Raw genomic sequence first — 12,234 nt, forward strand, 5'->3', positions numbered from 1 at the left:
CTAGCCTGGGCAACAAGAGCAAAACTCCGTCTCAAAAAAAAAACCAAAAAAAAAAAAAAAAAAAAAAGAGCAGCAGCTAAAAGCATTTTCATTCACAATAGTCCATGTTTTCATTGGTCCTCCTTTTGAAAGGGAATTGTTAATGGATTGACTGATTTTCTTTCTTTCTCTCTCTCTCCCTTTCTCCCAACCTCCTCCTTCTCTTCTTCTTTTTCTTTCTTCTTTCTATTTCCTTTCTTCTTCCCCTCCCCTTCTTTTTCTTTTCCTCCTCCCCCTCCTCCCTCCTTCTTCTCCTCCTCCTTCTTTTTCCTTTCTTCTTCTTTTCTTCCTCTTCTTCACAGGCTATATTGCTCAGGCTAGTCTTGAATTCCTGGGCTCAAGCAATCCTTCTGCCTCTGCCTCCCGAGTAGTGGGACTATAGGCATGCACCACCTCCCTTAGCTTGGTTGATTTTCTGAGCTTACTTTTTAAACAGCATGGAGACCAAAATAAAAAGGAAAAGTTAATCTGATATCTACAGATTTAACATTTTCCATGTGCCCTTCCAGCATTGGTCTAGCATGACTATTGGCTATGTGTTCAAGGAGGAGGCATTAGCACTTCAGAAACAAGCCCCAGGGCCCAGGATTCTGGCTGCTGCGCCTGCCTTAGAGGATTGTGTGACAGAACCAGTGCCAGTAACCACAGTCTCCCAGTGCTGGCCAGGCTGCTGCTGCTTAGGCACTTCTGTCTCAGCACAAGGAGGCTGTGGCTCTCTCTACAGAAATACAGAAAGGGAACAAGCAGCCAAGTAAGGTGATTGTTTAGAACTTCAGACCAGAAAAGCTTGGACAATTTCAGGAGAAAATAGGTACTGGTCTGAGTTATCTGGAGACTGGAATTTATAGTACAGCCTTAATTAGCGCAAAAGGCAAAGGAAGGCAGTACAGACACGTGTTCCAATTGGTCAAGACCTTTTTTTTCTTGAGACAGAGTCCCATTCTATCACCCAGGCTGGAGTGCAGTGGTGTGATCTCAGCTCATTGCAACCTCAGCCTCCCAGGTTCAAGTGATTCTCCTGTCTCAGCCTCCCGAGTAGCTGGGATTACAGGCACGCACCACCATGCCAGGCTAATTTTGTATTTTTTTTTTTTTTTTTTTGAGACGGAGTCTCGCCGTCGCCCAGGCTGAAGTGCTATGGTGCGATCTCAGCTCACTGCAGGCTCCGCCCCCTGGGTTTACGCCATTCTCCTGCCTCAGCCTCCCGAGTAGCTCGGACTACAGGTGCCCGCCACCTCGCCTGGCTAATTTTTTGTATTTTTAGTAGAGATGGGGTTTCACCATGTTAGCCAGGATGGTCTCGATCTCCTGACCTCGTGATCCGCCCGCCTCGGCCTCCCAAAGTGCTGGGATTACAGGCATGAGCCACCACGCCTGGCCATAATTTTTGTATTTTTAGTAGAAACGAGGTTTCACCACATTGGCCAGGCTAGTCTTGAACTCCTGACCTCAAGGGATCTGCCTGCCTTGGCCTCCCAATGTGCTGGGATTACAGGTGTGAGCCACTGCACTCGGTCTGGTCAAGACTTTTAACATTTTTTGTCTTGTTTGAGAAATTTTAAAGCTATAGAAAAATACAGAGAATAATACACATATTCCTGCCTCCCAGAATTGACCATCATTAAATATTGACTTAGTATTAAAATTTTAATAGAAGAAAATCTCAATACTATTACTCTTTTCTCCTTCCAAAAGGCCAACATTCCCTGGAGTTTGGTGTGTATACTGTTAGACTTTCTAGTATAAATTATAGCCTTCATTAGCTGTTAAAACAGATCTTTTAATCTGTGTGTTCCTTCCAGGTCCACAGTCTATAATTTTATATACATGAATAAATGTTCTTGGGCATGATATTCTCCTGCTTTTAAAAATTATTTAAATGCGTTGGACACAGGGGCTCATGCCTGTAATCCCAGTGCTTTGGGAGGCTGAGGTGGGAGGACTACTTGAGGCTGGGAGTTTGAGACCAGTCTGGGCTACACAGCGAGACCATGTCTCTGAAAGAAATATATAGCTTTAAATAGTACCATGAATGGCAACTGGGAATTTGTTTGACAGTAAGAGAGGATTATAGGGAGCTCATCCTTTGGAATTCATATCACTTTCATCATTATATTTACTCAGTACTTATTGGTCATCTGTTATATGGCAGGTGCTGTGGCAGGGGATACAACAGTGAACAACACTGATCATTTCTCCGACTCATGACACTTACATTCTGGTGGAGGAGGCAGTCACAAAAATATGTACAAATAAATTGTGGTAGCCATTCTTCAAGATGGGCCCCAGGGATCCCCACTTCATGGTATTCATCTCCTTGTGTAGTCCTGTCACATTTTACCAGGGTTGGTCTATGTGACCAATAGCATATGGCAGAAGTAGTGATATGTAACTTCTGAGATTAGGTTATAAAAAAGACTGCAGTTTCTGTTTTAGTTGCTCACATGCTGTCTTGGGATGTGTACTCTGTGGGAAGCTGCCATGTTATGAGGACACTAAGGCAGCCTGGGGAAAGGCCCACTTGAGGAGGAATGAACTGAGGCTTGCCAATAACCACATGAGTGAGTTTGAATGTGAATCCTTTAGCCCCACCTGAACCTTGAGATGACAGTAGCCCAGACCAAAAGGTTGACTGAAACCCCATGAAAGATCTTGTCCAGACTGTTAGGTAACTACAGCACCCTAATGGCGCTGGTTCCGGGTTCTTCTTCCTCAATGCAAGCCCGCCAAAGGAAAAACCAATCAGAAGGAGGTGTTTTTCCCGCCTCACTCTAAGCCCCACCCCAACCAGTCACAAACATCCATGCAGCCCTCCTGGGCATAAAAGAAGCAAACCCCCCACCGCTCCCTCTCTCTCTCTCTCCTGCCCAGCCCAGCCTGCTGCCTCCAATAAAGATCTCTTGGCTGAGCCGGTGTGCCGTGGTCTTAAGTCTGAGCGTCACTCTTTCACAGACCATCCAGCTAAGCCCTACTGTATTCCTGACCCACAGAAACATTGTGATGATAAATGTTTATTTTAAGCTACTATGTTTTAGGGTAATTTTTATGTACCAATAGATAACTAATACACAGACATTAGCAATAATGACATTAGCAATAACTAATACACAGTAAATAATTGCAAATTGCAATAAATGCATATACCAATCTGATGGTAAAGCAGATGTCTATCACAAGAAGTGGTATGGTCAAGTGGTTAATGACATAGGCTTTGGAGCCTGAATGCCTAGGTTCAGATCCTGGCTTTGCCATATACTAGTGTGTGACCTTGGCAAATCATTTCAAAATTTTTTTGGCTTCTATTTCCTAACTTGCTCATTTGTAAAACAGATAGTAACAGTACTTATATTAAGGTTGTTGTGAAGATTCAACAAGTTAGAAAATGAAAGTGCTTAGCTCGGAGCCTAGCACATTTTAAGTGCCCAATTAACATAACTATTGTTATTCTGTATAGATTGTTGAGCATTTGTGATTAATATATTTGCCCGCTGTTTGCATATTGTCCTTCACATTGGAAAATGACTACTGAAGGTGAATGCTCTGAATAAATTTGACTCAAATTTAACAATGTAGTTCTGAAGGAAGAGAAAGACCCTCTCATTTTATATTGTTTTATGCTCAGTACCTGTTTTAAGAAAAAACAACAAGGAAGTAAAACCAAAGACAGGCAGCCCGGCGCCAGGCCCGAAACCAGGCCTGAGCCTGCCTGGCCTAAACCCAGTAGTTAAAAATCAACTCATAACTTAGAAACCCATGTTATTCATAGATTCCAGACATTGTATAGTAGAACATTGTGAAACTCCCTGCCCTGTTCTGTTTCTCTCTGACCACCAGTGCATGCAGCCTCTGTCACGTACCCCCTGCTTGCTCAAATCAATCACGACCCTTTCATGTGAAATCTGTAGTATTGTGAGCCCTTAAAAGGGACAGAAATTGTGCACTCAGGGAGCTCGGATTTTAAGGCAGTAGCTTGCCGATGCTCCCAGCTGAATAAAGCCCTTCCCTATACAACTCGGCGTCTGAGAGGTTCTGTCTGCGGCTGTCCTGCTACAGTTCAAAGCTGTGTTTAGCACCTACTGTGCACCAAGGAAGTATGCTAGCTGCAGGATGAAGTTTAGTAAGACATGGTTCATATTCCCAGGGGTTCAAATTCTTGTGGAAAAGGCAGAAACAAATGTATTCATGTAATAAAGGAATCTAAGTCTAAAAAACTTATGAGTTGAAGAATCTTTGAGAATTCATTATGAATTACCATTTACATATGATATACTCATGTTTTTCCAGGGAGAAATATGACAGTTCTATACCCAGAAGAAAATTTGAGAATCAGTTCAGAAGTTGAGAAACTAGGCCAGGCGCGGTGGCTCACGCCTGTAATCCCAGCACTTTGGGAGGCCAAAGCAGGTGGATCACGAGGTCAGGAGATCGATACCATCCTAGCTAACACGGTGAAACCCCTAAAAATACCAAAAAAAAAAAAAAAAAAAATTAGCCAGGCGTGATGGCAGGCGCCTGTAGTCACAGCTATTCCGGAGGCTGAGGCAGGAGAATGGTGTGAACCAGGGGACGGAGCTTGCAGTGAGCCATGATTACGCCACTGCACTACAGCCTGGGCAAGAGCGAGACTCCCGTCTCAAAAAAAAAAAAAGAAGTTGAGAAATTAAAAGATGTGTTTTTACTGCTAATGAAGGTTATAATTTATACTAGGAAGTCAAAGTACAGAGGACAGCAGAAAGCCAAAATGAAGACATGCTTGGCTTTCAGCTTAGGTGTCACTTCGTCAGAGAGGCCTTCTCCATAGCCCCTCTTCTCTTCTTTGATATCACTTATTATATTAATAATATATACTTAATTGCATTTGTTTCAGATTTTCTCCCCAGTTAGACTATAAGATCCATGAAGGCAGGAATCACAACTGGGCTTACTTACTATTGTAAACTCCCCCACTTATAAATCTGACTCAGCATCTAGTTCAATCCCTGGTACATAACAGGTACTTAACAATTTTTTTTTTTTTTGAGATGGAGTTTTGCTCTTATTGCCCAGGCTAGGGTGCAATGGTGTGATCTCAGCTCACCGCAACCTCCGCCTCCCAGGTTCAAGCGATTCTCCTGCCTCAGCCTCCTGAGTAGCTGGGATTACAGGCATGTGCCACCACGCCCGGCTAATTTTGTATTTTTAGTAGAGATGCGGTTTCTCCATGTTGGCCAGGCTGTTCTTGAACTCCTGACCTCAGGCGATCCACCCACCTCAGCCTCCCAAAGTGCTGGGATTACAGGCGTGAGCCACTGTGCCCGGCCAACACATTTTTATAAATGAATGAATGTTAAATGAATGTTTAGAATTATTACAATTCTATTGGGTGGATGAGGCCCACAGAAAACTCTTGAGACCAATGTAGCAGGATTCTCAGTGAAAGACTAAATTTGTGTGCAGGATGTTTTCCTTCTCTAGCAAAGAGAGGTGCTGGAAAGGCTTTCATGGTCCATAAGAAGGGAATTGTTTTGGAGGGCAGTGCTATAGCACCTCTTCCCCTCCATTCACATTAAAAATTCAGTTAGAAAATAGGAATCAGCCTTCCTGTGCTTTGAAGACTGTGAAAGATACTGGTGATCATCCATCTAGCATCCATTTTCCTCTTCTCCTTTACAGGTCTCCAGTTTTATTCAAATAGCCATGTCTCCACCTTGCAACTCATGTGACTCAAAGAGCACTGATACCATTGCCAATTCCAATTGTCATAGCTCCTTTTCACTTCTGGAACCCAGGCTTAAGCTGTCTGTACATTTCCTAGGCAGTAACTAGTAAAGACGAAGAGTGTGTGCCTGTGTGACCTTATTGGCTCAAAAAACCAGAAGGAAAGGTTTTAGATGAAAAAGAAAGTATGTGGTCCTGATTTCTCCAAGTAGACATCTAGAAAATCACGTTAGTATGAATTTGAATTCTACCCTTTTTTTACAACAAAGCAGAGACTAATAGCAACTGGGTCCTTGTTAACTTGCTTAGCCACTGAATTAATCAAAGTCTCCCTTGCCTCTGAGCTTTCTGTTATGCGAGATAAGCAACTTCCTTATTTTTTAGGAAGACAATTTAACTCAGATTTTATATCACGTGCATCCAAAATAATCATAACTGACTCAAAGATGTTTGGCCTCTACAATTAGGGCAGCCATGCTCAGAAGAGTATGCAAGGGCACCCTATTATCTTGGAAAAGGGAAGCACTGAGACTATTTGCATTTTGAGAACTGAAAATGCAATCTGCTAACCATCGTTAGAGTGAATATGCAGGTATGGAAAGCACAGTGGGTAGGCGTAGGTTGGGGTAGGGATATGTTTGCAGGGGGCAAACACAGAGATCAAACTTAAGTGTAGTCCCAGCTGCCTGGAAGAAGGCTAAGAAGGGTCTGAAAGTATTGAGCTCCAAGAGCCCTTGGATCTCCTGATGAGAGACCCTTGGCTGATGCCCTAAATGGGACATCCCTGTTGGCTACTGTGGGACCTGCATCCACACAGACCTACATCATTTGACTGATTTGAAAAGACAAGTTGTCAACAGCGACACCATGTGGCTATAAGATACAATGACAATGGTGGACAGTTACAGCCTCAGGTAGGGCCTGACGCTTCGTCGAGATGTGGAAAATGCTGAATGGGAAGACGAAATGTCATCAACAAACATTTATTGGGGTCCTCCAAATGTCAGCTGCTACAGTGGTCATTCAGGTCTGGAACATCGAGAACATGCTGACCCGTACCCCAGCAGGAGCTCGTACTCGCGGCGGGGTAGGGGGCGAGAGAGGGCAGTCTCTGGTGGCCAGGTAACCCAGGCTTCACTTTCACCCACGGCCACAAGTATTTCTGACGTCTTCCGGTCAAATAAGCTCCATGTAAGTTACAGGGCACCTAAGGAGTGCGTTGGAAGCGCCAGCGTGCCCGCGACCAGCACATCGCACCGACGCCTGCGTTTGCGGTAAGCCCCGCCCCCCGTAGTGAGCCAACCATAGGGCGCGGGGCGGACCCAGCTTCCCGGTGAGGCTGGAGAGAATCGTTCGGGGGCATTCGTAAGCCAAAGAGGGGATGGTCCTCGACGCGCTCGGGCTCGATTGGCCGCCCTCCCCCGGCGGCGGTAACGGTCGCGGAGGCGGGGCCTGACGTAGCTGATCCCAGCCTGGCCTGGCCGGGCTGGCTGCTGGTGGGAGGCGGCAACTGAGTAAGGTGAGTGACGCTCGGGGCTCTCAGAGGCGTCGTCGTGAGCCCCTTCCCGGAGTACCCCGGACTTGACCTCACCTAGGCCTAAAAGTGGTCAGACTGACCCTTGACAGGAAGGAGCGGTCTAGGACAGGGTCGCGCCAATTAAAAATCCCTGCGTAAGAGTTTGGGGATCGGACAAACCTGCGTCCAGTCCCAGCTCCCCAGGCTTTGTGTTCTTTGGCTTCTCCTTTAACGTCTCAGCGCCTCCGATTCTTTATTTGTATACTAAAGCCGGTAATTCTTGCCTCACAAGGTGGTTGTGAGGGTTAAATGAGGCAGTAAGAGTAAAGCTTAGAATCACATCGAGCACACAGACTCGATTTAAGCTGTAGGTAATTACTCCATCCCCCAAAATCGACCCGGGCTGAAGTGCTCTACTTTTGTGTCAAACAACCGCGAAGGTTGTTTGGGGAGTGAGGGCTCGGAGCAGAAGGGGGCGGTTAGGCGAATAGCACAGGTGAGTATCTCTCTCCGGTTTATTAACTTCATTCCGGATTCATGGGACCTCTGACTTTATACAGAGCCTAATAGGAGTCTTTCAAGGTGAAAAATGCCGGAAGGCTAAGTCACCTGTAACAGAGAGACCAATCAGAATTTCCTTTTTTACTGCCACTTTGTTTTTCAATCAATAATATTAAACAGGCCGGGCGCGGTGGCTCACGCCTGTAATCCCAGCACTTTGGGAGGCTGAGGTGGGCGGATCACCTGAGGTCAGGAGTTCGAGACCACCCTGGCCAACATGATGAAACCACGTCTCTACTAAAAATACAAAAATTAGCTGGGCATGGTGGTGCGCGCCTGTAGTCCCAGCTACTCGGGAGGCTGAGGCAGGAGAATCGCTTGAACTCGGGAGGCGGAGGTTGCTGTGAGCCGAGATCGCGCCACTGCACTCCAGCCTGGGTGACAGAGCGAGACTCCATCTCAAAAATATATGTATAATATATTAAACACTGTGCAGGCATTACCCATATTGGTTTCAAGCCTCTGCATGAGTTTTGTACTTTAAATATTGCCAAGTAGACGCTGGCCTCCCCTGCCCCGCCTTTTGGGGAAGAGGTGGCTGACTTGGAGTTTTCCCTACAGCTTTTGCCTCAAAGCAAGGTTCTGCCCCTTCATGTCACCTCTCCTGAGACAGAATGATTTGGTTGAGATGACATTCCATTTTAACTATTTCCTATTTGGGGTAGGTTCAGCTCTTTCTTAGGAACATTAAACAGCAAGTTGCGATATTTTTAGAATAGAGCTTTTGCATTTAATAAGGAATAGAGACTTCGAAAGGGTTACATGTTCATTTATTGCAGTAATTTGAAGTATATACTTTTGAAGATGCTTACAGATTTTGGTGTGATTCAGTTAAGAAGGAACAGTTGTTTGCCGTGGTTTATTGTCAGCTCCCCTCCCCCACACCAAATGGTGAAAAAATAATTAAATTTTAAGATATAGAGCATGTTACAAGGGGCTTCAGACCTATAAAGGGCAATTTGGCTGAAAGACTCGGGAAACCTAGAAAGTGCCAGAAGATACAATTATGTTTTTGCTTTTCTATGCTTGGCTTACTATGCCATGTACAAATCAACTCCTACCCTCCGACTCCTACCCCCACAATCTTATTTTAAATGTGTTATGACACTGATTAAAGCTGTAGCTTCTGTTTTGGCCCTAGAAAGCATTTGGTCTCTTCCTGTGACTTTAAAAGTTCCAGACCTTTGTCCCTTCACAGCCTGTAGTGGGGGGGAAAAGGCTGCTGCAAACTATTGGCCCATTTATTTCACAGAATGGACCTCTGAAAAGGAGGGCTTGGTCACAGGTGCAAATGAGGAGTAGTTTTGTTCCTGTGTTTTGCTTTTGTGATCAGTGGTAGTTTGTCTGAGGATGCTTCATTTTAGTATCCTTGCAAATGAGAATATCCTACCTGTGGAGTCAGAAGTCAGAATTGATGATAGATGATGATAGATTTGGATACCCAGCTAAATGTCTTAACAAGGTAGGGGCAGGAAAGATAAGAAGGAGAGAGAAGAGAAGAGGCATATGATGGTGAGCTGGGAAGGCCATTAGCAGTTATTTCAGTTGTGCCTGCTTTATCTGTGATTACCAGTACCTTGGATGCCTGCTCTGGGAGTAACACAAGACCATTCTTACTAGGAGGTTGAACATTTAAAGATTTTGTTCTTTTTATCTTTTTGAAACCTAGATGAAGATCCAGTTTCAGAAATGAGACTCGTTGGGTGATCATTTCATTGAGATCAACCTGAATGACCAGGTGTAAAGTGCAAGAGTAATATGCTATGACTGAGGTATGTCTAATGTAACAGATGACTCCAGATGTTGGGAGGCCATGGAAAAAAATCTAATATTTATTGAGCACTATACTAGGTTCATTACATATATTTCCTTTTGACTTCCTGATGATCCTGTCAGGTAGATATTTTACAACTCAGCAAAGAAGCTGAAGCTCAGAGAGGTTAAGTACCTACTTAAGATAACACAGAAAGCTGATCATCAACTCTAATCACGGTCTCCATCCTGCTGTGTGCCAGGCAATGCTTTACGTTCTTTCTATATTAACTCTCCTAATCTTTAACTCGTGAGCTGAGTACTTTTATTATCCTCATTTTATGATGAGGAAATTGAAGCACACAGAGATTAGTACTGTACTCCTGGCTGTGTGGCAGAATCCATGATTTGAACCCAGGCAGTCTGGCTACAGAGCTCTACAGGTTGAGTATCCCTTATCTGCAATGCTTGGAACTATGTTTTGGACTTTTAGATTAAAAAAAATTGGAATATTTGTATATACATGAGGTATCTTGTTTAGAGTTGGGTAACTCTAAACACAAAATTCATTTATTGTTTCATATACAGCTTATACACATAGCCTGAAGCTAATTTTATACATTTTTAATAGTTTTATGCATGAAATGAAGTTTTGACTGTGACCTGTCACATAAGGTCAGGTGTGGAATTTTCTACTTGTGGTGTCAAGTTGGTGCTCAAAAAGTTTTGGATTTTGGAGCATTTTGGATTTCAAATATTCATATTAGGAATGTTCAACCTGTACCAGCTTTCTTTTGGTTAGGTTAGCATTTACTTTACTTTTCTGTTTTTGTTATTTAACAAAATCTTTTTATTGTAAAATGAAATTTTTGTTATAAATCACAAACCAAATTTATAGCTTAATAAATTATTACAGGACCATACCATTCAAGTATGCCAGATCCCCTCCATTACCCTATCCCAGTCAAAACTCCTGTGTTCCCATTTAGTCGCCATTCTTCTGGGTTTTATAGTTTTGTAGTAATCACTTCCCTGTTTTTTGTTTTTATTATTTATTTATGAGATGGAGTCTCACTCTGTTGTCCAGGCTGGAGTGCAGTGGCACGATCTCAGCTCTCTGCAACCTCCGTCTCCTGGGTTCAAGTGATTCTCCTGCCTCAGCCTCCTAAGTAGCTGGGATTACAGGCACACACCACCAGGATCAGCTATTTTCTTTTTTTTTCGTATTTTTAGTAGAAAAGGGGGTATCACCATGTTGGCCAAGGTGCACTGTGAGCCTGGCCTCCTAGTTTTTGATAGCTTCCTTGTTATATAATATATTGAACAATTCCTATCACAGATATGAAATCAGCCATTTCTTTAAAATGCCTGGATTTCGTTTAGAGGGAAATAATATTTCAGTTACAGTCTGAATGCTAAAGATCCTGAGTTAGTCACTGTTTCAGGCGTTTCAGTAGAGAGAGCTAGGATACCTATATCTATCTATAGACACACATGTTAGAAGATACCTAATGTATTCTACTTCCAGTCTTCAGATTGAAACTACAGAGCTTTTACTTAACAACTTCTCCATCACAACTGTAACTGCTTTTTTCCATACTGAGAATCATGATTCTCAAGAATATAGGAGATAATAGAATATTCCATATTTACTTATTATTCCATATTATACATATGACAGTATCAGAACTATATTTCTAAAATCACCATCAGTATGATTACTGAAAACATTAAACCTTTGTTTTTTTGCTTATGTTCTTCCCATTTTTTCTTCCCTCTCTGTTTTAACAGTTGTGCTCTGTCTGCATTGTTAGAGTATATAGCCATTTCATGTTCTGCTTTTTCCCTCTTAGCCTATTAGTTCTATTAATATATTTAATGTTTACCACCAGTGTTTATGCTGAGGTCTCTCTAGGCATTTTGGCTACCTGAAGCTAACACATTGTTAGATTCCTCAGGAAGTAATATTGTCTGAGTTCTTATATATTGATCGAAGTTTGTTCTTTTTATACTTCAAAGTCAATTTTGCAGTATAAAGTCTTTGGCCCACACTTCTTTTCCTTGTATTTCTTAAATACATTACTCCTTTTCCTTCTGGAATAAAGTATTGGTATCAAAGTCAGATTGTTATCTAATTTTTCTTCTTCTTCTAAGTCATGTGGGTTTTTTTCTTGTAGATGACCAAATAATTTGTTTTCTTTTTTTCTTTTTGAGATACAGTCTTACTCTGTCACCCTGGCTGTAGTGCAGTGGTATGATCTTGGCTCACTGTAGCCTCCACCTCCTGGGTTCAAGCAGTCCTCCCACCTCAGCCTCCTGAGTAGCTAGGACTATAGGTGTATGCTGCCACGCCCATCTAATTTTTTTTTTTTTTTTTGAGAGACAGGGTTTTGTCAAGTTGCCCAGGCTGGTCATGAACCCAGGCTCAAGTGATCCACCTGCCTCAGCCTCCCAAAGTGCTGGGATTACAGGCATGAGCCACTACGCCCAGCCAAATTTTTTCTTTTTCATTAAAGTCTGGTAATAATATTAGAATATATCACTGTGTTGGTTGTTTTGGGTCAGTATTCTCAGGTACTTGATACTTTCTTTCCATTTGTAGTTTCAAATCTTTTTTTAAATTTCAAGAAAACTTTATTTTTAAAACAGTTATATTGTGATATATTTAA

General features: G+C 42.9%; 1 protein-coding gene across 19 annotated transcripts in view; it reads left to right on the forward strand.

Annotated features, from left to right (window-relative positions):
* Nucleotides 1–12,234, forward strand: part of CEP70 (centrosomal protein 70) — a 158,433-nt gene that overhangs the window by 7,866 nt on the left and 138,333 nt on the right. For 10 of the 19 annotated variants that reach the window (XM_055295273.2, XM_055295268.2, XM_055295267.2 and 7 more), the window contains exons 1-2: nucleotides 7,108–7,255; nucleotides 9,483–9,585. Coding sequence is in view for 7 of the 19 variants with exons in the window: in XM_063610715.1 (XP_063466785.1) it covers nucleotides 9,577–9,585 (9 nt within the window). In the remaining 12 variants the exon portion in view is untranslated. Of the gene's footprint in view, nucleotides 1–7,102; nucleotides 7,256–7,282; nucleotides 7,749–9,482; nucleotides 9,586–12,234 lie in introns of those variants that run through there. The other 9 variants (XM_063610705.1, XM_063610714.1, XM_063610712.1 and 6 more) reach the window with 4 other exon arrangements.

This window comes from Symphalangus syndactylus, chromosome 10, assembly GCF_028878055.3.
Source record: "Symphalangus syndactylus isolate Jambi chromosome 10, NHGRI_mSymSyn1-v2.1_pri, whole genome shotgun sequence".
Lineage (NCBI taxonomy): Eukaryota > Metazoa > Chordata > Mammalia > Primates > Hylobatidae > Symphalangus > Symphalangus syndactylus.